The sequence below is a fragment of the Streptopelia decaocto genome, assembly GCF_964273445.1.
Source record: "Streptopelia decaocto genome assembly, chromosome: 5".
NCBI classification, from domain to species: Eukaryota; Metazoa; Chordata; class Aves; order Columbiformes; family Columbidae; genus Streptopelia; species Streptopelia decaocto.
In genome coordinates this window covers 63492248-63518449 of record NC_138659.1, presented here as the reverse complement: position 1 = coordinate 63518449, position 26202 = coordinate 63492248, and the positions used below count along the sequence as shown (strand labels likewise).

General features: G+C 38.6%; 1 protein-coding gene across 3 annotated transcripts; it reads right to left on the bottom strand.

Moving 5' to 3' along the window:
• Positions 1–2671: 2671 nt before the first annotated feature.
• Positions 2672–24256, bottom strand: CASP7 (caspase 7). Of its 3 annotated transcripts, none has more exons than XM_082053013.1 (7): positions 24251–24256; positions 22231–22343; positions 7235–7383; positions 6227–6355; positions 5579–5754; positions 4941–5079; positions 2672–4272 (listed from the first exon to the last, which is right to left on the bottom strand). In XM_082053013.1, exons 2-7 carry the CDS (start codon positions 22341–22343, stop codon positions 4049–4051), a joined length of 930 nt encoding a protein of 309 aa, XP_081909139.1. In that variant the 5' UTR covers positions 24251–24256; the 3' UTR covers positions 2672–4048. The 3 variants fall into 3 exon arrangements, with proteins under 3 accessions (XP_081909139.1, XP_081909138.1, XP_081909140.1); XM_082053012.1 differs by lacking the exon at positions 24251–24256 and adding an exon at positions 23837–23854; XM_082053014.1 differs by lacking the exon at positions 24251–24256 and adding an exon at positions 23409–23544 and having other exon boundaries at positions 22231–22345.
• Positions 24257–26202: the final 1946 nt, after the last annotated feature.

Sequence of the window (26202 nt, the reverse complement as noted above, 5' to 3'; positions counted from 1 at the left end):
CAGGTGGGAAGAAAAAAACCTGTGAGATGACAATTGTACTATATCACTCTGCATGTTGGGAAAAAGTTCTTAATTAAAGACACAGTTATAATGTGTCTTTGCAAAAGAAAGCAACATTTTAAACACATTATATCTGCTTCATAATAGCCAATACCAATTCCATGATTACACTCCCTCAGATTTTTGTATGTCTGACATTAAGAGATTTGATTGCTTTCAACCTTTTGAAATGCAATGAGGCATTTCAGTCAAAATGCAAATGAAATGTTGCAAATGATTAAGATATAAAAATATAATGCCAAGGTAAGGAAAACAAACTGTGTTAATACTTACAGATAAAATGTCTTTATGGTGTAGAAGACCTTAGAGAAATATACCTTTAAGTATTTCCAGGTTCCCCGTATTGCCTCCTGCAGCAAACACGATGTGTCCTTGCCCTGCATGGTGACTGCCTTCTTATAGTCCGTGTATAAACACAAGCACTGTGAAATATGACCCACAAGGAAATTCCTGTTTCTGCCATGGGAGGCAAATGAAAGACTGTTCTGAAAGGGGAAATCCAGGAGATTAATAATCACTTACGAGAAATAAAAAAATATGCACATTTGAGGCAGCTTTAGCTGTCTCTCTTGCAGAAAAAAGGCCTGGACACAGCTTGGTTTTTGCTTCAGCTTTCTAAACAGTCCCTTTATTTCCCCTGAGCTGTGTCTAAAATATTGTATCCACTCATGACTGGAAGATAAAGCAACGTTAAGAACCCTAAAAGATCATAAAGTACCATAAAATGTAACAAAGTTCAGATTTAAAGAACAGCATTTACTAAAACACACAACGGTGAAGCAGGATTTCTCATGCTACTGATACGATGACAATGTAATATCACTATAAGGTCAATGTCTGTCTTGGTTATAGGTGATTTTTTTTTAATTAACTCCAGAAACGTCCAGCATATCATTAATGATTTTACATGCTAAACCATTTGGCTAATCCTGCACATGGCAAGGACAGAAAATTGTTATAAATTTGATCAGGAAACAGGTTAAAATGCCCTACAGGTTGTAGGTGGCTGTTGAGCTACCTGGCCTTGCTCAAGTGGTGAGGTCAGGCTTCCTTGACTGTGATGGGCTCCTGCAGGTGCTTGGGCTGTGGTTGGAAATTTTATTCTGAAACAATATTAATGCTTTTTGGACATGACCTGAAGTAAGTTTCCATCTAGCAGACACTGGTCTCAACACATGGGAATGTTTTTCTCTCTTTCACTACCACTTAAGTTATCTTTCCGAGTTGCTTTTCCTCTCTGGCAGTGCCTTCAGGTATTTTACACTGATCTTTGCATAGTTCATACTCCAGAACTAGACCAAGGTTTGTTTAAGATTCAGCCTCAGCATCTTCCTTTCATTGTAAATCAGCAGGTAGAATTCCTGTGCTCCTTCGTGCCACACTATCATCTTTTTCCAGGAAAGCTCCTCTCTACCAGGAGATCTCTTGGAAGTGCTGAGAGTTGCCTTGTTGGCTTGGCCGTTAGACCCCTGAAGAGCTTCAAACAACACCACTACTTTGTTTCTTTTCTTAGACAGACAGCTACCAGTTCATCTATTAGTTGGAAATTCCCAACCTGCCTTTATTTAGTGTCTGTCCTGGTAAATGTACAAGAAAATCTGATAAAGACCCACTCTGTCCAGGTTTGTTTTTGTTAGACATCATGTCCAAGAGGGCAAATAGCTTTTCCTGCTCTCAGAGGAAACTCACAAATACTAACTCCTCTCATCCTTTCTTGGCAGTGCCTTGTAGGCTAGACCAGGGACTATTTCTAGCAATTTTTATATTTTCCCAATGCTTCTAAGCTAAAATAAATTTGCTATAGCTTTTTAAAAATAAAATATCATTCCTAAAGAACTTTTAAGAAAAAAAAGCACTACTCAAGAGGAAAGGTGCTCCTTACCTCTTATGCTGTTAAATTCTTTGGCATTATTTTAAATTACCTGTTTCAGAGCCCCTGCTTGCTGCTTTTTTGTTCCGAAGACTCTCTGGCTTCAGAGCTGCAATTCACTGCAATAAGAGGATGGTTTTGGAAACAGGGGAATACTGTTAAAAGAAATTTCAAACCAGGCTAAACCTTAAGCAAATAAACACTAATGAATGAATTATAAAGTCATGAAAGAGCTTCCAGACAAGTAACAAATACTGAAATGTTGACTGGACATACGGTTGGGCTTCAGGATCTTATAGGTCTTTTCCAACCCAAATGATTCTATGATTCTGTGACACGTTTCTCATGGTAAAACAGGAATATCTCTAAAGCCAGAAAATAGTTTAAGATGGAGCTATTTGCCAGAAGTAACAGGAAGAACATTTCCATATGAACTGCTAGACCACTGTACAGTTTACTAGATAAGACATCTTATACACAGGGCAAGATTAAGTTCTGGTACATCAGGATACTTCCATTAAAATATTTTCAATAATTTTGGTTTACTCTAAAAGAAGAATTGGTCTGCCTAACCCAAGTTGCCCAAAGCCAGCTTACTTTTCTAAACTGCTTTTCAACTCACACTTTAAACCTCACCTTGAAAAGAGGCCGAAGATCATCTGCATTCTCAGCTGAGAAAGGTTTTGGGATGTATTTCCGTTGGTTTTCACTTCACCAGACTGAGGGACAAACATGCAGACATCCATAGGCAATTTTTAAAAAATGTCTTTATTGATTCTGTGCTCAAGACATCCATTAAAAAAACCCTGTAAATTTGACTTATGAAAAAAATATATGCCTTACTATGCCACAGTATTTGTAAGAAAATAAACTTAATAATTTAGTAACTTGGCTTTAATAGTATGCATTTATTTTCTTAGAAGATTTCAAAATCATAGAGAGAACATTAACTGGGAAAAGGATGAACAACTAATCATTTATCAGTTTAACCAAGTCATTAAACTTTTTTTTTTTGAGCTAGTTACCAACTTTAAAGAGAATATAAAAAGTAGGAATATAAACATCACAGACCTAACTCCAATATACAAAATCAAGACCACACAATAACTAAAAAGGCACCTCTTGTTTCTGATTCAAGTAAGTATTCCCAGTCTTCGCAAAATTCCTCACAAACAGAACCTATATCTAAACATACATTTTCCCTGCAATATATAACTCTATCATTTCAACATGAAATTTTAATGTTTTATAACAAAGCCTTGGCATTAACTTTCTGTTGGTTCAAAACTTCTGAATCAACAAGCAGACATTTTTTATTTCTGCAGGCAGAAAAACGGCAATACCACTGTTTCAGGATGTTCTATCAGTTAATTGCCATTTGCAAGGCAAAAATCTTTACAATAGCACTTTAATAAGGCAAAATCCAATTACAGTTTGCCAATCTTCTACAGAGATTTTCATTTTGATTTTTCTATTTGTTACATTTCCATATTATTCAGGTAAATCACTTACAAATATTGATTTTTTTATTTATCCATCTTATGCTAGAGTCATAACTAAGTAAATTGACTTCCAGATTAAGCACAGAACAACCATTAGTGTTCATGAATAATGTTCATAAAAAGGGAATTAATATATTCAACTAAGAAACTCCCTTTTAAATAGCTACAAACTGTTTAGTCATTGTACAAACCCACAATATGATGGTCTTTGGAAATTTGCAAGGAAGTTATGGTTCCATGAGCTAGCAGTGAAAAAAAAGATAGTCTCTCACGATTTAATGTTTTTGTTCTTAATTTACAATCTGTTTTTTGGAATAAATCTTTATGGGTCAGGTAGCTATCTCAGAACATCTTCAGTAGCCATAAATCATGACAGCCACACTAACGGAAATCAAGATACAGTAATTAGTATTCGCTGTCAGGTTGGCCCACAGCATTTATTTCTTCTTTAAAATCTTGTATATTGTCCATCCATCAGATACCTCAGCTTATACAATGTAAAAATCTAGTGTAATTACATCTCTGATATTAAAACTGTGTTACTTCAGTTTATAATCAAATGCCCACCCAAAACCATATCCTGAACTTTCATCACTGGCTGCATTAAAATACGCATTCAGAAGTAAAGCTCCTTAGTGAGCATAGAGACCACGCAGGGAATCTGCTTCTTCTCACTGAAGCGTGGATCATCAGACTGGGATTCAAAATTTGTGGCAACCACATAGTTGACCCGTGTGAGGATCTGCATGATCTCAAGTTGTTTTCCATGCTCGTTCAGCACAGAGCACAGAGACTGCACAAACCAGGAGCCTCTTCCAGGATTCCTCCAGGAGTAATAACCTTACAAGAAAGACAGATGAGAAAGTACATGGGGTTATTCATCCTCTTTTTTCTTATTATCTTGTACTGAAGAATGGAATGGCAGGGAGATGTGTAGTAATAATTTGTGTGAAAGCTTCTGGGCAGAGAGATGCACATAGAGGAAAAAAAAATACACACAGAGAAAGCTTAATTCTTATCACTTGTGTCATACATCTTCCTTCACTAAAGTGAAGAATAATGTGTATTATCTTTCCAAACCTCACAATACTACAATACCATTCTATACTTTTGCATTTGGGAAACTGCAAGAAGTAAGATTTCATGTTTTTCCTCTCTAAGAATAAATAAGTTCTGTGCTGTAACTGTTCCTCTTCCTGCTTTCATCACATCTTCAACAGACTCGCTAAACTGGGACAGGGAGGGACAGGATTCCCAGAAAACAGTACTGCCTTTGCTACCTGTCATGTTTGTGTCTTCTCACCTGCTGAATTTGGGCTTTCTCCTGTTTCCGCTATAGCTCGTGTAAAAGGGGTGGATACAACACACTGGCCCAACATACACTGGGCCTTATAGTGTTTTGTCCATCATCATACAACGTATCATCAATGAGGGTCAGTCTCCAATCAAGTAAATATGAGTGGTAAGTTTTTAGGCTTCTATCCCCTCCCTGACCCCCTTTCCTTTACCTGGCACTGTGGAATATGCAAACAGGAAATCTGCTTCTACTGGGATCTTGTATCTTGGATTGGCATCTGTTTCCAGAGTGTCATTTGCAGGTCCAGAGTCCGTTTGTATCCCTTCGTCAAATTCAGAGCCTCTGCATGCCTGAAAGCAGTGAAGACAAAGAGAACTCGACCAATAAGGAGAAACACGGTGTTATAAGTATTCATTAACATTTTTTAAAGGATACAGTTTTAAGCAGTACTTTGCATGTATTAGAAGCAGAAATGCATTTCTAGCAGAAATCTAATTGTTCAGTGATAAAGTTACTAGCTTATTAATTTTAAAATATACATCCCATACAGTAAAGGAAGGTAATGGTGTTGCAGGCTGTAGATCTCAGTGGATTGTCAAAGTGCCAAATCATCATTAGCTTATTCTAACCATGGTTAATTTTACTATTCTAGAGTCATCCTCAGCATTCAGTTATTACACAATGTCTTGCGTAGCATGACTTTGGACATTTTCTTTACAGTGGACTACACATTGTCTTTGGTTCTTGATGCACTGCTGTAGCATATTTCACAGATAAGAGCAGACAACCAACATCGCATGTTTTCCCTACTGCAGCAGCAGGATACTATATTTACCTTAGAGCTATTACCTGAATGAAGAATAACTTGGGTTTGCCTATAAGGCTTTTACACTTGTCTCCTCTGAATAGCGCAGTCAAACTCTTGATAGCCATGGGTCCGTCAGTGCCATAGATGAGACCTTCTTCCCCATGGCTTAGAAGGATACAGGCAAAACAAGCAGCATCACTGTGGTTCTCCTCAGCAGCTGCAAATCAAATACTGCTTAGCCAAAAGAAATCAACATTTTAAACTAAAATTGTAGTTAGCAAACACATTTTTCTAAAGACTAAACATACACTGCCCCTTTCCTGGAAGGCATAAGGAGGAATGGATAAAGATGACACAACCCACCTTTTACTAATGTGATGAGTACCTTAAATACATGAATGCATCCTTCACTTGATTCTGAGCCCAGCCCACTGGAGCCAACAGGCTGGACTCTTATCTAATGTGACAAGGCACTTCACTTAATATGACAAGAAAACTGTATTTCTGAATTGACGCTGGAGGAAGAGGTGGGGAATTAAGCCTAATCCGTTCAGAAACCAAATCCTTCGCTATGGATAATTGTGCGTAGGGGGGGTTAAGCAACCTGTTCTAATTTAACCTGTTCTGAGCAAAGGGCAGATTCAGTGACTTCCATGGGTATTTTCCACTCTATGATTCTAAATTTTTACCTTGCTTCAGTAATTTTTCCATATCATCACGGCTTCTGTCATTGTATGTGTGAACATCAAAACCCAAGTTTCTAAAACTCTTTGCTAGATCTCCAGCATCTTTATCAGTGCCATTGCGTGTACCCATTCCTGCCAGAAAACAAAAAATATGGTTGACTGCACATCACACAATTCAAAATAATTCACGTGTTCAAGGGTAAATTTTTAGGTTTATAATTAAGAAACATAAACAATGTCATGGTGACAGGATTTTAAAGTAATCCTCTAACAGCATTCTCAGCATTGAGAACAAATTGTGAGATTTGTTTTAATGCAAAATAATGCAAGGTTCAACGTTAATGCATACCCTAAAAATTGTTGGCCTGCCTCCAACACCTTGCAACATAGGATGTCTGTGGATGATTCTATCTCCTTTTGGTTATACAGTGTAACATACACACAAAGCACTCCAAGGAAAATCTTTTGAAAAGAGTCCCTCTGATACCCACATAAATGAATGTAAATTCTTCGGACTAAACACGTAAGTCAGCGTATTTGCCAAGTGTATAGGAAAAGACCTATAAAGTTGCCTATAGCACAATATCTGTCTGCTTTGAAACTATACCTGGTCTGAAAAGTTAAATGCAGGAGTGTGAACAGAGCACAGCTACAGCTATTAACTTTTGTAGCTCATGGCTGCAGCTCAGGGACAGAAAAGTTAGAACATGGGCTGAAGATGCCAAAGTTCAAATTTTAACAACACATCCTTAAATTCTGGGACAAAGGTTTAGTTGGAAGTTGGTAGAACAAGGTTATGTGCTCTCTCAAACGTATATTGCAAAGAAGCTGCAAAGAGCTGCTCTAATATGAGAGTTAAAGAACAGGAAAAAATTGTAGGAACAACTGTTTATCAAAAAAGATAAACAAATTCATTAAAATTCTATGTCTTAAAAATAAAATGCTTATTGATTAATGAAAATATAAAAATTCTCAAGTCTGTAATGAATATCATCAAGGCAAGAACATTACCTGTTTTGTCTTCAAAATTTTTGTTGTTTATAATAATACATTTGCCAACTTTCTTGTAATCCATATTATACTGGAATGTGGGTGTAACAATTCGGTACTGATTACTGAGAGAGGACTTTGGCTGTTCTTCTTTTCCATTCTTGTTTTTTCTAGGTGAACCAAACAAAAATTGTTGTTAGTGGCCCAGTCACATGCAGTGTGCCTATTTATCTTAATTCAAACTATTTGGGAAGCCCTACCCAATGTTCTTTTTCTTCTCTAATGTTTGTTTTCTTCCTTCATATTTCAGATTGAGCCACAAAGATCTTGTGATTTCCATGAAGTGATGCTGGTATGCAATTGGATTCTGATGACGGTAAAATGACTCTAGAGGGAATTGCAGCCAACAGTGGTAAACACAGATCCTGACCCACAGATTAAACAAGTGGCCTAAACACGGAGTCAAGCTGGCAATAATCTTTCATCAACTGTGGTTCTGGACATATTTTACTTTTACTGTAAATAATTCATGGAAGAATAGACACATCTCCCCTAACAATTATTCCAAGCACAAGAAGATACACAGTTTACCCAAGGGTGTGATAGGAGTTGTTTATTAAATCACTATCATCCTTAAATTCTCTGAAGATTAAGACCCAGCAGTAGGTAGTTTCTGCTGATATAGGTTATAGATGTGAACAGGTCATGTGTTAATTTGGAGTGCCAAACTGCAGTCTGAACCTATACAAAAAACGAATCAAATTTTAGTGAAATCATCAATACCTGAACCTCACTTCAAACCAAAATGAGCTATAAATATTCAGTTAATCTGACTGTGTATCTCTGTTAATATGACCTTTCTGCTATGTGCAGGAGTTCTTAGATTGGATTAGAAAAAGATGCAAAGGGTTTTATGAATGGTTTTATGAAATGCAGGTCCTGCTTGACCAACCTCATCTCCTCCTACGACGAGGTGACCCACTTGTGGATGGTGGAAAGGCTGTGGATATTGTCTAGCCAGACTTCAGCAAAGCCTTTGACACCATTTCCCTCAGCATTCTCCTGGAGAAAGTGGCTGCTCATGGCTTGGACTGGCATACGCTTCGCTAGGTAAAACACTGGCTGGATGGCCAGGCCCAAAGAGTTGCAGTGGATGGAGTCAAATCCAGTTGGTGGCCCATAGTATTTATTGCTGCTGTCTGAGAGGAAAACATAACCTACTTTTGCAGCACAAATAACTGTATAATACAGTTTGTTTCTAACAAAATTTGATTTTTCCTATAATCTCAATTAACTTAAGTACTTTCACTATTCTCACTCTGACATCTTTCTAAATAATTATTAAGCTATTTGCTTCAATAATAGCCTGTAGACATGGGATTGCTGCAAATTGATTAAATGTTGTTTAAGTAATCTCCTTTCTTACCTTCTTGATTTAACAATTGTTGTCTTTTAGCTTCAAGTGTCTTCTTTTTTATTACTAAAGGACAAGACTAATTGGAAACTGCAACAAACCTTCTCTAGATGGATTCATCATGTTTAAGTGCTACTGCAATTCTATTTTCAAAAAGCTTCTTCTCCTTCAGTGTCCTCCTGTTCAAAGGGCCAAATCAAATAGCTGTACCCGGCAGGATTTCTCTGTGCTTTTTTCACATGTGACCATCCTAATATCACCTCCTCTGTTAGACTGCTCTTAGAGACTACAAAACATGATATTGAATCATATGTACTTGAGGCTTTTGGCCAATACTCTGGAAGTACATTTTTTCTAGTAAATTGCAAGTATTGGTATTCTCCTTGCATACTGCTTCTTGAGGGCTCTGGAAGCAATACTTACATATGCTTTGCCTCAAGAAAATATTTCAATCATTTTAAAGAATTATCTGCAGCTGTATAATGTTAATATTACATTTGACTTTCAAAGAGATCATGCATTCTTATTTTAGCCTAAAATTCCCCCTGGTCTTACATAACTAGACAGCTCTTTGGCAAAGACAGAAAAAGAAATTTCAAAACAACAAATAAGCACTCAGGTTGATGAAGAGGCTGATTTCCTCAGTCCACACTGGATTCAAGTTTCTACAGATTTATGTGGCTTCACTGGCTTCCTGAAAAAGCTGTATGACTAACACTGGGTGTTACACACAACAGGATGTTTACAAGCGAATTGTACACAAATTTTTGTTTATGTCCAACGCACGAACAGTTGTGAACACTCGGGACAGATCCACATGAACACAACAGTGTGAAGTTTGCACTCTCCGTTCTCCTAAAGTGCTGTAAATGATCTAATTCTAGTCCAGAAGTCACGCAGCCATCTTACCCCCCCAACAAAAAAAAAGCCTCACTGAAAACAGCAGCTGGGGTTAACTAGCATAATAATGTAGCCAACACAACTTCTCTGAAATTATTTACCTTTGGAGTTCAATAGTTTGTATTCATTCATGCAGAAATACTTAGGAGTTTAAGGGAGGTAGCTATTACTGCTGGTATTCCCAAAAGTACACCAGAAGCTCTGTGCCGGTAAATGCCCCAGATAAGCCTTGTCAGCACACCTAATTCTATCATTTCCCCATTCCGTTACAGAGGACAGTGTGGTTTTGTTCTAACGACTCCTTTCAAGCTCAACAGGCTAAGACGACACTAAGCGACCAGGGCACGCTTTGTAGGGTTACGCCTACTGCTTCTTTACTGGCAGAAAATAAAAAGTTCCAGAAATCTTTTGATGTCTGTCCAAACTGAACAAAGAGGGAAGCAGAGGCTGTGGAGTTTACATATCCTGGGCCTGCAGTCCAGAGAAGAACTGGTTTTGGAAGATTCTGTTTGTTGTGCCAACATAGTGCAATATGGGAATTGCCTGGCTGGACTTAACTGATGGCATAAGGTCCAACTCTTCAGTTTCAACAAGCTAAATCAGACCTTGTAGTAATGACTAATAAGGTGATAAATATGTAATAATCAGTCCATAAGGGAAAAGCCCTGTCAGTGACAGTCTGGCTTATGACTGAAAGCCTAAAGCTTTCCAACTAATTTTTTATTTTCTGGGCTTTGAACTGAACACATGTTAATATAAATGTTTACTGCTGTTGTTCTTACTAAGTGTTCTAATCACCATATTTTCCAAAAGGGTTTCCACAGGTTCGTTATGGGCTGTTACATAACGTTTTAAACTATTTGCCCTCAGTTTTATTTCATTCTGCTTCTCTGACATCCAGTATCTTTAATTTCCCCCTTTTGAGATTTAAACTTGCCCAGACTAAATAGAAACTTCAATTTCATGACTGGTTACTCTTTCTTCGGCTTTTAATTAGAGCTGTGCAGTAACTCCTCACTTCATTATTACTCACTGATCTTTCCCTTAGACAGAAATATTCTTCCTATCAGGGCTCTCACATATTTCATCCTCTCTCCCCTTGGTCAAGAGGTCAGCAAAACAGAAACTCCACTCTGGCACCCTCATATAGCTTGCGCATTTTCACCCCTACTGTGTCTCTAAATGCAGCCCTTAGGCTTGACAGCAGCATGACTGTGAACATGATTTCATCGAGTCCAGACTCTATCGGCGTCAACCATGGGAAAATCATTATTATCAACTTCTCACTTTTCAAATATGAAATTAAAGTTACCCATAGCATTTATCATTTTGTGGTTGAACTTTTAAATAGTAAAGGCCAAATTTCTTCTTATCACCACCAGTGGCTAAAATTCTGTCAAAATCAATGGAGATACATTATTGCACCAGTAGTGAACTTGATTGTCTACAGGACTGCTACTTATCACAACAAACTTCCTTTTCTGTTACACTTTAGGTAAATTATTATTTCAGTATGTATGGATATCAAAATTTGAGGATAAAAATATCATTGTTTATATTTAGCTATACCTAAAGATTATTTTCAATAACAATACTACAGAAAGCAGTATCTCTTAGCAGTGGAGATTTCCTCTCATTTGGCTTCCTTTCTACTGGGATTTCCTGCACTTTCTTTGCTATTGTATATTATGACATACCAACATCCTAAGAATCCATGTGCAAGAGATGGATCTCCTTGTGTGTTACAGTCTCTCATCATCTCTCTCACCAGCTCCAGCCAAGCTCTGGGGCTTGAGTCTGCCAGCCCTCCAGAGTAACTCATGTTTCAGCGAGAACCAGCTGCTGGACTTCAAGTTCAGCATGATACGTTTCCATGGGGAGGGTCTTCATTTTCCATCACATTACACAACTAATGCCAGCTGTGCAGTTTGGTATTTACTACCGTTGTGTAACGGCCAGTGACTGTAAAAAAACCTTCTGCTCTAGCAAAACTGGTCTGCCGCAACAACACGGACTCCCCTTGGAACCATATCTGCATAATGCAGGGAAAGTTCTCAAGAGAACAGTGGATGAAAGGAAAACATTAAGAAGAAAGTGCAATCTCTAAGGTAGAAACTGTTACACCAATCCATTGACTAAACCTCAGCATTAACAATTATTAAAAAGAGGATGATAGTAACTGACAGACAATAGCGTTCTTCTGAAAATGAGTTGCTTGGCCTTAAAAGCAATTTGACATTTAGCATACAGAAGAAACAGCTCTCCCTGGAAAAAAAACAATCACTGAAATAGACATATGGGCAGAGGATTAGATTAATAAAGACAAATCCACAATCACCACTTCCCAGTCAAAGGATAGGAGGAGTTTCCTATTTGGTTTTTTTCCTGTTTGTTTGTTTTTCTCAGAGGAAATTAATGTCTTATCAAAATGAACTCTAAAGATTATATTACAGAGGGATATCCAGGCTTTCAAAAGAGCTATAATCCCTTTCTCTCCCAAGAAAGTTAGGGACTTTTGTTGCTGTACTGAGAAATGTAAGCAGATAAAAAAACCTCTACAATTATGATACTATTCAATTTAAGGAAGCTGACATTCAGAGGTGGGTGGAAAAAGCTAAGCTGATTACATTCATTTCTTTTGGAAGTACATAAACAAAAAAGAAGAGAACTGTCTTATTCTCAGTCTATGAAGTTCAGTAAATTTGGGCTTTACTTCATAAAGAATAAACCAGAACATTGTGATAGTTCTTTCTCTGGCACACTTCTTTAATACAATGTGCAATCATATATCATTTTCGAATAACTGATAACAGATGCCTGTTAAAAAGAAAATTTGCCTTCAAAAACATGCTGTCACATATCTCAGGATCCCTTCTAGAGTCCCCATGCTTTTTGGCATTGGACAATCGTTTTATTCTAGTTTCCATCGCACTGTCAGCCTTTCTCTTGGCGCAGGCAAGACGACTGTAGCTGTGGTACAGTGACAAAGTCCACAGTACAAATCTTCTCAGGTAACCCATCAACTTCCACCAGAACTTTCATACACTTAATGTTGTGGGATGTAAGGTATCTTAAAACTGTAGTGCTCTTCATTCTATTGCATACAACGGAGATGTTTCCCTCCTGACTTTTACATTTGGGGACCTCTTTAAAGGCTTCATTTGAATGAACTCCCCATTGAGTTACAATACTGTGAAGTAAGTGTGCAGGACAATATATTAGTTTTAAGACCTCTGAAGAAACTTGCCTAGCCTATAATGCTGATTTAATCTTATGCAGTTTGTGTGGTTCTATGATGCTCTTTCTGTCAAAAACTCCCCACTCCTTCAATTATTTCATGCACCATATAAATAATGTTTGTGACTACTGCTCATCACAAGTGCTAAGTTTGCCCTCATGGGGAAAAATCCTGGATTGCCTTTTTTTTCTTAATAGAATGTTAAAGGATAGACAGGAAACAATGAAAATGCAAAGAGGATTGTGTTTGAATTCATAAAGCATCACCAAGCTATGTGTAGTAAAACTGAGTGTGCTGGAGACCAATTCAGAGTTATTCTTCCAAAAGAAATCAATAGGAAACAGAGTTCATAAATCAAACACATCAAGTTTCAATATTTTGTTCTGTTTCTACCTCAGTCTCAATAATTAGTGGTCTAGTCATATGTCTGATGCTTTCTGATGATCACGCACTAATATGTCTTACTCCCACATAACCTTCTCTCCAAACTGCCAGCTTTAATACTTTTATCTAGACTAATTTCACCATATATAGTACACCTCTAATTATTGTACACCCTCCTTTTTTTCCTCTTGAAACCTCTTGGCAATAACAAGCAAAAGACACTTGTTAAACCTGACTAGAGCTTTTTAGATCTTAAGTTCTTTATGGCAGACTCTTTGTTCTTTGTCAGATCCATTTTGGCAAAGTGTCACACAGATTTAGAGCTGCATGCAAATAATGGATTATCCTGTTGCCTTTTCCCATGAATATTGCATCAGGTTGGCAGTGCAGCAACATTTCTGGACAAGAAGAGTGTGTCACTACTTGAATTGTCTTTTATAAAAAATGAATAGACACATGCTGTGGACTGTGGAGTTGTCATATATAGGGACAGGAGTTGGACTCGATCCTTGTGGGTCCCTTCCAACTCAGGACATTCTATGATTCCTTTATAGTCAAAAATAAAAAACCAAATGAGGACTAATCATTAACCATAAGGCTAGACCAAATACTATAACTGTATTACACTGCATTTGATGGTGTGACCCTGGGTCACACACTAAGAAGGCACAGAATCACACAGAATCACAGAATGGTTTGGGTTGGAAGGGACCTCTGGAGATCATCCAGTCCAACCCACCTGCTAAAACAGGTTCACCAGAGCAGATTGCACAGGAATGTGTCCAGGTGGGTTTAGAATGTCTCCAGAGAAGGAGACTCCACAACCTCTCTAAAACACCAAGCGAAGCCTACGATAAACACTAACCAGAGCTGCTGCAGAAGACACTGACGTCTGGGAGATCCCAATTCTATTTCCAACCTGACTGTCACAGGCTATGGACTCACAAACCTTTTCTCCTGAACACACCCCAATGGCAGGTGCAATTTCCATCTCTCTCTTTACAGGCAGATAACACTTTACTAAGGACTCTTTTGAAAGAAAATAATTGTAAATCAATAAAATAAATAATATCCCTTACAACATTTTTTTAAACAAAGGTTACTCAGGCTTCAAAACTATGTGCCAGGAGATAGAAGAGTTTCATAGTTGAAGCAAAAATCTCCTGAGGAAAAAGGGGCAATACTAATTATATAGGAGGAAGTTCAAGTAAATGTTGCTTACTATAAATTTCCCTACTGAAAGTTATTAGCAAATGACTGATGACTTTGATAGACTAGCACCAACAAAACAACCAGGCCTTAGAAGGCTATTTTTAAGCATTCTCCAGATAAATGTCAAAAGAAAATTAAATAAAAATTACTGAATATTAATGTCAGAGTCTTTTCAACGTAATAGAAAGTCTTCATTTAGAAGACAAAGGAAAAAATGGTCCTACAAAAATGAACATAAATGTTCCCCAAAAAGCATTTAAACATATTATGGAATGGAGATGTCTTACACAGGAGACATGAAAACTGACAGCTGCAATTTAGAATAGCAAACAAAACCAACATGATACAATACAATACAAAAAAACCCAGAAAAGTTAAACACAAAAACTAATAAAACTGTCCTAGACTTCTGTTCCCTTTAATGGTCTTGTTTTGTCTGTTAAACAAATTTTAAATTATGGTGAAACATGCCAAACATATTCAAAACTTATTTTTGTTCTTACTATGACATATATAGCAGCACCACTATAGGCTGTGCAAAAAATCTGCAAAATAAAATGTTTTAATTCTTTAAAAGAAATCTTGGCATTTCCCTAAGTTTCCTGTGGCAGACTATATCACCTCCAACGGTTGAACACAGGCCACTAAAATATTTGCTAAGACTATATGCTTGCTATGTTTTTCTCAGTTAACTTGATAAAAAGAATTAAACAAACCAAAATGCTCACTTCCATGATGTTTTTTACCCATCACTTAAATTGTGCTCTGGATGGAGAACTGAGTGTGAATCCTGCTTCTGCTGTTGAATAACTTTGGGAAAGTAACTCCATATCTCTAGGTCTTAGATTTTCCATTACAAAATGGAGCCTAAACAAACTTATTTCATAAAACGACTGCAGATCTCATGGCTTATTTCCAGGGGTAACATAAACCATAGAATTAATTTAAAATACACTATTTTGCATATTTGTACAATGTTTAGGCCCAGAATGCGTGAGGCAGTTTACTGCCACGTCTCTTGGAAAAACACGTTTGAAACAAAGGCATTCCAACTGTCCGCTTTGAAGGTTTGCGGTGAAGCTCAGTCCAGAAACAAATTCCTACCTTTGGTGGCTGCACATTAGCTTCCCTGAAGAGATAAAGCTGCTAGTACCTGCACACAACTATACAATATCAACTGCAAAAAAATGACAGTGTTGCAGCCCACAGGTATTTTCCCAAAGTATATTATAGCCCTAAAGGCCTCTGGGTCCTTGGTTTAACAGTCAAGATATCACAGCTCATCACATTGCAGCTACTCATGTGAACTACAGCAATAGCTATTTGTATGTTCCTTTGAAACCGCAACCTAAAGTGTATAAGCTTGAATCACAACAAGGCCTCGCGTACCACAGAACTTCACAACTGCAAGTCTCAGAAATGAACAAAATCAGCCAGTGAGCTGCAACACGCTAATTGCAGGAACTGCCTCACCTGAGTGTGAGCACACTGCTCATTGGATCTCTTGCAGAGCCACAAACCCTTATTCAGTAGTTTCTGCAAATCTGCAGCTTCTGTTTAACCTGCAGAACATCTTTTAGATTTCTATCCAACCATAAATCCTTTAAAGATCCATTTAAAGATCCATTGGATCCATATATGAATTCTTTGCTTACAAATAGTGCCTCCTATCTTATGATCTTCCATCACCTATATATTTGTATAGTACATTAGGTATTTGTATAGTACAAGCAAATTATCTTTTAACTATTTAGTTAGAGAAACTAAATACATTTAAAATCCCTCATTATAAGATAATGTACACATTCTGAGCTACTCTTGTAGCTTTTCTGTCCCAATTTAGTTTCAGACACTTCTCCAATTAGGGTGCAGAATCTTCCCTAAGAACTTGGAAAACACAGAAACCCAGTCCCGGACAGCTGGAAACTCACTGTGTAATGAAATAAGTTGAGCTGTTTGGAACAGCAAATCTCAGATTACAACTTCTGGCATAGTTTGAGTATTATATCTATCTTTGCAGTTCTGATAGTTACATCTAAATATGTCTTAATCTCCTTTTAACTATGTGTTAGTAATAGCCTTAATATAATTCAAATCAAAACCATGGATGCAATTTTATTTATTACAGAAAACCGAAGCATATGAAGCACACTGGGGCTAAGCCAGCTACACTTTGTAAAAAAAAGTTTCAACACAGACTATTATGTCTAATATTGTCCATATTTTGCAATAGTTTAAAAAAAGAGAAGAGGAAAAAAAAAAAGAAAGTAGCTGCACTTAATATTTTAAATATCATTTTTGTGGTGTAATGCCTGCAGCAGAGAGGACCAAAACAGAGTAAGTTCTAAACTCTTAACCATCAATTTGTAATTAACCTTCAGCTTCCTAATAAACTGCATGGTAATTGCTGTGCAGGCCTCATAATACTCTATGCAACATCATATTCGAATAACATTCAAAAGGTAAAATGTTACAAATAAAGCATATTGCTTGCTGAAAGGCTTTCTGCTCATTTCTAGAAAACGTGCACATATGTACCTTCCATGGGTATTCTGGAAACTGAAATCTTGCATAATTGTATCCTGGGTAGTATAATGTACATAGCCAATTGCCAAATATACAAAAAAAAAATGATAAAGTCTCTCTTATCTAACATAGGTACTAAGAACAATTAACAGGTATATATTATTATATGGACTGCTTGGAAAATGACTCAAAATAAAGCAACCTCCCCCAACTACTGTTTCTCAGAGAATACTATGGCAAGGATTAGCAGTTGCAAGATGCCTGTAGAGTTATAATTAGCTTGATACGAACACTGACACTAAACTCTTTTAGGGTATTCATTCATGAGATTTCCAAACAGGTGGCAGAGAAGGAAGGAGATAACACTGCACAGTACCTTGGCTCATCATCAAATGGTACTCCACACTGCATCTGAAAACAGCTTCAGCTTGTCCTCAAGAGCAAGTCTAATCTTCTTTGCTACTGCTAGGAACCCACCATGCTCAGGGCTACATGGGAGAGGGAAACAGGCTGCTTTCTGTGTTCAGGCCCAAAGATTCGCATGTGTCAGCAGTGGGTCACGCTGGACCTTTCCATGGGGCTATTCAAACCCTCGTTGCTCTCACCCTGCAAGCTGAGGTCATGCAGGCCTGACCCACCTTTGCTGACAAGTGGAAAATAGGCTCCCACGGCTCTGGTTCTATCATTGTTCCTATGTAACAGCATAGGAAAACACAGCAGATCTTGAGATGGAGGTGGGATGGCAGAATTGACTTTGCAATATATCTTTCATCCTTCCCTGGAAACCCAACCCACCACTACTACAATATTATACAATGACCAGTTCTAACAAAACAATGCAAATTAGCATGCAAAGTTTATATAACCTCTCTGTATTCTAATTCATAAACTATTTCCTGTATATTAACCCTTAAACAGTTTTAGTTTATCATTAATTTGGCTTAATTTGTTTTTTATTCCATTGAAAGCTTAAAAATGACAGTACATATAGCTCTCCTCCAAATTTTGTATGATGACAGCCCAGAGTTTCTTGTACTGAAGGAAATAATTTAATATACTAAAAGGGAATTAGGATACTTGACTCACTGTTGTGATTGCTACAGATACAGTTCATGGATAAGCCGGTGTTTGCTGTGCTTCACATGACAAAGTCTCTAAGGAGACTGGAAACAAATATTGACTGCTGATTAATGAATACTTACACTTTAGACTATTTCAAGATACTTGGGCATTTCCTGAATGGTATATCTAGTAATCATCCAAGGGAAAGTACATGCACTGACCAAAATTTTCACTAATTGTTAAAACCTCCTGCAGTGTTTTCCAGAAATTAAGTTCCAGATCTAACAAAAATTGCAATAATAAAAAACCCCAAAACAAAACCAACTAACAAAACCAAAAAACCCCAACCTCTGGCTTAAAAGAGAGTAATGAAAATTAAACACCCCTGTTGCTCTATGATAAAATCTCTTTATTGTCTTCATATGAATTAACTTTGACAGACTATAGGTGCCAGAACCTATTGCTTCTGAAATTCTATGTTCAGCGCTTTGAGGGAAAGCACACTGATATTTAGCTTGTGTGAAGCAGAACCCACATACTCCAAAAAACATTAAAATTATATTCTGCTAGACTTTGGAGTTAGGATAGTAAAAGGAAAGATCACCACCCATTTACAGGACAGACTAAGGTGCACAGTGATTTGCGTAGAGACACTGAGGAAATGCGAGGCTGAACCAAAAGCTCAGTTCAGACCTCTGAGTTGCAGCCCAGAGCTCACCTTCAGATAAGGATTCATCAGCTATTATTCTGTAACAGATATGGATTTTGAATTTTAAAACTGTAAAAGTTATGATAAAAAGATGAGCTATCGTTCAAGGCATCATCTGGATTTGAACACAATTTCAAGGCAGGAACAGGTGATGTTCATGCAGTGGTAAAATCTGGGCTTCCCCACTTTGATGCCCTGTAACCCAAACAAACACTGTATACATGAAAAGAAAACCTATACATCCGTGAATCTTTTTGATCTAAATACTAGTTTACAAACCTGGTAGATATCATAACTATATAACTATTGCAGCTATTGAACTATACTAAATACACACTGATGCTTCCAGCAAACTTTCACATTAATTAAAATGAAAAGTCTCAAACTTTATAGCGACCTGACTTGGCAGAAACAAAGACATTACAGATATCTTGGGCTTGCAGCGTTGAACAGCTGAAGAACTCGGTGATTATATGTCAGTGTACCCTACAAGCCTCTCAAATTCCTTACTGGGATTGTGTTGCAATATATTTCATGTTTCTGCATTAAGGGCACTACGGAATCAGAGAGTTTCAATTGTAAGTATTTGCAAGAATTCTTAAATACATATTTAAATTATGTTTTCTGTTTGCAGATGAGAAGGGACTGTAAAACAAGACAGTTGGGCTGGAGTAGATAAAAGTAACCAGAGGACAAATTGCTCCATACAATTAAATTAGAATAAAACTGGTACCTAGATACTATTAACACCACCACTCTTCTGCACTATGCTTCTTCACTGAAGCCCACAAACAGACATGATTATTGACAGTGCAAGTGCAAGTCTACTGAGAATGGGGATTTTCAGACGCATTTAAAAAACCCCAAAACAACAAAAATATCAAACCACAACAAAACAAACAAACAAAATAAAACACAAAACAAACCCAAACCCAGGGCAACACAAAAAATCCCACCAAACTACTTTTATTAGGAGTAAGAGAAGTCTTAGCTCTACTTAACACAGTGGAACCACAATTTTATTCCATTTCGTGTTACATTATGTTTCCTGGATGCTAAAATAGCTTTGCTGCTATCAATCTCCCTAACAGAGGTCCCCAATAAAAAGACAAAAGATACCAAATGAAGACATTAAATCATCCTGTGGGGAAGTGAGATTATTTTTAAAGCCTCAAAAGTATAAGAGGAGCACATTCAGAACAGAAAAGAAAGATTTCCATGGGAAAAATTCTACTAGTTTCTATCACATAAAAAAATAAAATAAACATTTGAGATCCTCAGCTCAATCTTTGCTTAACCATGGTTTAAAATTTCACTGCGTGCCGGCTTGCCGGAGTGTATCCAGCTATTTCTGCTTTCTGAAACACAACTTTTTGCTCAACTCCAGCGCTCCCTAATTTTTGGCCACATTTTTGCAGTATGCAAAATTGATACCCTCCTGCCATCTAGTGGCTAAAACCCCCCAAACCAGCCACCGGCGGCAGGTGTTAATTCAAAACAGTTCTTGCAACACTTTTCCCCACCAAATAGTCCTTCCTCACCAACATTAACTCAGTGCTAGCGCTTTTTCAAGGAAAATGAAATATGTAGAAGATAATTTTGCTAAATTGTGGTGCAGTCAGAAGAATCTGCCCACTCCGTAGCTTGTTCTGAGCCTCGTGGCCACTATGGTAAAGCAGGCTCACAGACTTCTCAGAAAGAAATACTTTGTAGTAAATCAGATTATCACTAATTTCTACTTATTGCTCTTGCTACATAAATCTCTAGACACAGCCAGAGAACGGTGAATTGGAGCTGTGAAGCTACTGGAAACAGCTGGTCTTTCTGCACGGCTTTAAATTCAGTTTCGCACTGCTCTGTTCCCTTAAATTAAAATTAATGTGCTTATTTAACAATACAAAGTACTTGTTTTCCTATTGAGCTTATATATTTTAAGTAATAATAAATACACTATAGAACTTCATTGAAACTACTGCACAGCTGGTAAAAACTGCATTGCTAAAACAAAACAAGTGACTATAAAATTGTAGTCAGTCTAAAGCTTTCTAGACAACTTATTTTACAGATATTAATTCGATGTTGCCAAAACGAAGCCTTGGCAATCAAGACATAGAGCTGGTTCTAACTAATAGTACATCTGGCCTATTTTCTGGTACTGACTAGTAATGAATTTTAAGAAAACAAACAAAAGAAATCAGATACAGAATATATTCTCACAGAATATGTTTTCACCTAATTTAGGAACATCTTGCACCATATATTTTTATGTCACTATTCCCACTGGACTTTTCTTCCACAAATATAATAATCTTTTCTGAACTTATTTAAAATCTTGACATGTGCATCTCAAACTGATGTATAGATAAATTATTTGAAAAATTTCTTATAGAAAAAAAATTATAGAATTATTGCCTTTCCTTCAGAAATTATTAACTATGGGTTGGATAATTTAATATAATATTAGCACATCTCCTCTTACAAAGAAGACCAGTTCAGATATTAAAACACAGTTTATAAAGTTTAAAGTAAACCTTTGAAAAATGTTCGGCAAGATTTAGAAACATATTTCACATTGTCTATTTGGCATGACATGATTCTGTTAAAATTAGTAATACACATACACATCATAAAACATATTTGAGGAACGATAAAATGAGACAAAGTTATTTGCTTAACAGCACATCAGAATTCTTCTAAAACTAAAGCACCTTCACTTCTCGCACAGATTTCTTACCTCCATTAGACTCAAAATAAGCAGCAAAAAATAAAATTATATTCTCCATGTACTTTCTCTGAATTCTACTGCTCAATTAAATAGGAAAAGAACCCCTAAAAATCTCTCTATAACTACAATAGTCTTTGTAATAAACACCTTTAACAAAATCTTTCTAAATCCATGAAGTTCACAATGTGAAGTAGCCATTTGCTGACATTCAATAGCACTTGTAAATTTTACATGTTCATTTTTCATATTCTGCTTTTCCAATCACACCTAGTGTTTTCAGGAGTATAGACAAGCAGTACATAGTTCTCACTTCCTAAACATTTAATGAAAGTAAGCTTATGCTTCAGTGAGACTACTATGCTTTAAAATTAAATGCTTTTAATTTAATCTGTAATGGGTTACATCTCTAGACTCAGTGAGGCTGCTTTGTGCTGCAACCTAGATGGCACATCCAGGCTTTAAATCAACTTAAATAGCCAGCAGGGGATTCCAATGATGCAGGAGATCAGCTGAGTTGAATGCAGTAAAATAGATAATTAATGGCATATTTAATTCCCAGCTCCACCAAAGGGCAATGGATGAAGGACTATAATTGGTGCTAAATGAACTTAGTGGTCTCTTAACTACCAAATAAAGCTTATAGGAGATACTATAGGTCTCCCTATAGGGAGTAGGTCCCTATATAGCATTAAGGTACAGACCACATACATTAACCCTATACAACATAAACCAACTCCCTATCCAGACCATCTATGACCTTGTGGACATGGCACACTGAACACCAAAATCCCATTAGAAGGGTGGCATGACAGCTGATACAATAACAGGAACAAAAGCGGTAACTTACTTTCCAAAAATTGAGAATCTGCTACTTCTATCTGGCCTTGCATCAACTACATCACCACGATCTTCATCACCTCCCTCTTGAGTAGAGCGATCAACCTGCTCATCTCCCGACATCTACAAATAAAAGCACAATAATGTAAGCATCCCTCCCTCAATGAATACTATCATTTTAGAAATGCTTCTATAAAACAAACAGTTACACCAGGTACACGTGAGGTGGTTAGTCAGTTATGTCATATAATACTTCATCAAGTAAGAGCGGGTGTAGATTTCTGGTACTTAGATGCTTAGCCATCTGTTTTACCTTGTGGCAGTTACCAAATGTGACTTGTCTAATATCAGCCTCAATAACGAAGACAAGAACAAAAGTAAAAATAATGTTATGGTGAAGAATCTTATGACTAACTCCCAGACATTTTTTCGTGGTCTAGAAAGAAGGGTGTTGGGAAGAATGCAAGGACAACTAATATAAAAATATTTGTAATCGCAATTCAGTGCTAAGACACCCAGAGATCTCCTGTGTATTCATGTACACATATACAGTCAAATGTGCCTAAGAGAAAAAACCCTATATTACCTTCAATGGATGGGATCTTAGGTTTTCATTTCTCTGTTTTGTCTATATCAACACTTAAAATGAATTTTATATTCTTCTCATGATTAATTAATACATGTACAATTGTTAGGGAGAAAAAAAAAACACAACAGCTGTGAAGCATTTCTTGGAAATTAAAAGGTATTTTCATTACATAAAGCAACCTCTTACAGAAATTGCTACACTTCAGCCAATATTTTTGTTGTTACTCCAGTGTAAGCTTGGACTATCTTCACCCATCTCAAAAGCAAATCAGGGCACTGCTAGACACACACAGCTGAGCTAATCTAATGACTTTTTCCTGATGAAAAAATGGTCTTTCTCTGAGGTGCCCAATCAGGAAGTTTATTTAGATCATTAAGCTGGCAGAAAACTACAAAAAATGAGTAATTTTTCTGATACCACAACGATTTGCACCAGCTCAGCACAGGGCGAGAAGACCAACAGAGAAGGCAGCACAGCACTGAGCCACTTGTCCAGCTCCGGCTTTTCATGAGGGAAAGCATCAGCAACTCCTACCCCTTCCCCATATTTTGGCAGATTAAAATCACTCTTGTAATACATTTACTCAGAAGAGCGCATCTTTACACCTGGTCTGAAAACCACCCTGGTCACCTTGCTCAGAGGCTGCCAGCGCCACCCCCACCGGGTTCCGGGTCACTGGCCGGGAACAGCAGTTCCCGAAAGCTGGGGTGTAGACGTGGCTTTGACAAAAAAAATACATTTTAAAATAATCTTTTAAGAAACTCTAAGAGCGCACAGGCCCCAGGTGGGCAGAGAGGCGAAGCAGCCTCACAACAAGGAGGGCACAGCCCCACACTAAGGGAGGTGAAGCCTCACAACAAGGAGGGCACAGCCCCACACCAAGAGAGGTGCAGCCTCACAAGGAGGGCACAGCCCCACACTAAGGGAGGTGAAGCCTCACAACAAGGAGGGCACAGCCCCACACCAAGAGAGGTGCAGCCTCACAAGGAGGGCACAGCCCCACACTAAGGGAGGTGAAGCCCCACACCATGGAAGGGGCAGCCCCGAGCGGAGGAAACCAGCACCGCCACCGCTTCAGCCGCACACACCGCAAACCCCGCTGCAAGTAACTTCTGCCCCCTCTCAGGAAATGGTCTTACGGCCGGTGAATCCACCCGAAGGACCCGACTACCCAGTGCGGGGAGCGCCGCTTCCTCCCACCCCTCAGCCCCCGGGCGTCATCTGCAGTACAGAGCAGCGGGCCGGGGTGCCGGCCAGAGGGGACACGAGAGAAGACACGGGGAAGTGGGAAGGCGGCGGCGGCTGCTGCTGGAGAGAGGCGGGAAAGGCGGGAAGGCGGCGGGCCGGGCCCGGGGCCCAGGGCAGTGGAGCGGAGCGGGCTCCCGGGGTCGAGCAGGGAGGGCGGGCGAGGGGCAGGGGCCGGGAAGGGGCCGCCGCTTGCCTTGGCTTGGCGACGGGCTCCGGCGAGGCTGAAGCGAAAGCGAAAGCTGCGGGGTGGTGTTCCGCCGGCCCGGGCCTTCCGCCCGCTGCGGTGGGACTGCGGTGGGGCCTCGGCCTCCGCCTCCGCCCAGTACGGCGGCCGTGGGCCGGGTGTGGGGCTGGGGGAAGCGAGGGCTCCTCCAGCCCCGCTCCCCGGGCAGGGTGCTCGGGTGCTGCCCCGGGCCCTCCTGGCTTCCCTGGCAATGACGACTTCATCGCCTCAAAAAGGAAATTACCACTTTTTAATAGCTGTGTGCTGTCACACCCTCACGAAAGAAAAGCCTAAAGTGTCGTGGTGACACGAGATTTTCTAGATCTAAGGATATTTTTTTCCCTCATATAAACTTCAGTGGCATTTCCTTATCTTTCCAATTATTCAGTGTGTTGCATCTCTGCTAATTACGATATCCCGCTGTGTAGCCATTGCATCAGGCCCAGCAGTCCAGGACACGGACTGAAGATTGGCACAGTCTTGCTAATTACTCCTGGATGTGAACTCCGATCCTGCTAAATCACACACCTTCCCAGCAGTGTGTGGTGTTTAACATTCACTACCTGAAGAGATTTACATCAAAGAGATGTTTTTTTCAGTGTAACCGCCTCATAATTGGCACAAAACGACAGACGTGGTAACAAACAGTCTTTTGCTTCATGACAGGTCATTGTTTCGGTGCGATGGAGAAGCGTCTGAACGGCACCGCGGCTCTTGCCGTGTGTCCGTGTGCTGCTGCTGGGGACACTCTGTTTTGTGGGATTGTGCCTGTAGCTCCTGGTTGGATATGTAGCCAAAGTTTTCTCCTGAAAATCAAACTAACAGAATCCCATGGTTCCTCTCACACCATCTGTTAGCTGCTTCTTTTCAAGAAGCCAGCACCGCTTCTGAATCCATAATGGATCATTATGGATGGCAAAGACACTGGAAATGTATAGATCTTCAGGTAAATGTGTGGAGAGGAGATCAATGAGACTGTGCTGTCGCCAGCAATGACTGATAGTGGCACCTGAACTTTAGACCATCCAAATGTGCTTTCCTGATGATGTGTATGGGGGTTACTTAGGAACTCCAGAAGCTATTTGCCAGCCGTGACCTTCTATATCTTGATAAAAATGTTTATCCATTGCCATCTGGCCCCCACAGCTGAATTAGCAGACCTAGAAATGACTTTTTTCTAAAAGTCATTGTATTGCTATTGAAAAAGTTGTATCTGACAATGCTTGCCAGTTTTCAAGAGTTTACTAGTAGAATTGTGTATGGGGAATTTCTGACTGAAACTGTTGATGAAACCTCTATTTCTGTTTTCTTTTTGCATTGGTTGCTGGCATTCACAAAGAGAAAGGTTGATTCCTCAGTGAGCTGCAATATCTTTGTTAGCTACATGTTAGATTAACCAATTCTAATGCAGTATACCGTGCTAGATTTTTCAGAAAATCTTGCTTGTTTTCAGTAATGAATAAGAGAGAAATTAAAAAAATAGTAGAAGGAAGCATCTTGCTTCAGGGCATGGAGTGATTGCTGCCTGGGGAAGGGTCAGGAAGGAAATAATTTTTCATGTAGAATATTGCACAGCTGGCCATATAGATTACTGGGCAGGGGGAAGAGCCAGCAATGTATTACCTATAGCATCAGCATTCGTTTTCTTATCCCCTGAGACTCACTCAACTCCCTAAAAGGTTAATAATGAAGCCTTTGACTGGATATTTGCATTGTAGGAAATAAGCATTTAACTACCTTGTAAGCAGCTGCAGGATGACAATGGAATGTGCCTTTGGGAAACTGAAAGGTAGGCAGCAGGTACAAACTAGAAGGCTTAAGGCAACTAAGTAGTACCTGTCTGGAATAACAACTGGGTGCTGTGTTCTGCACAACATCTGTGGAAACAAGGATGAGGCTGTGCTGAGACCTAGGAGGCAGGT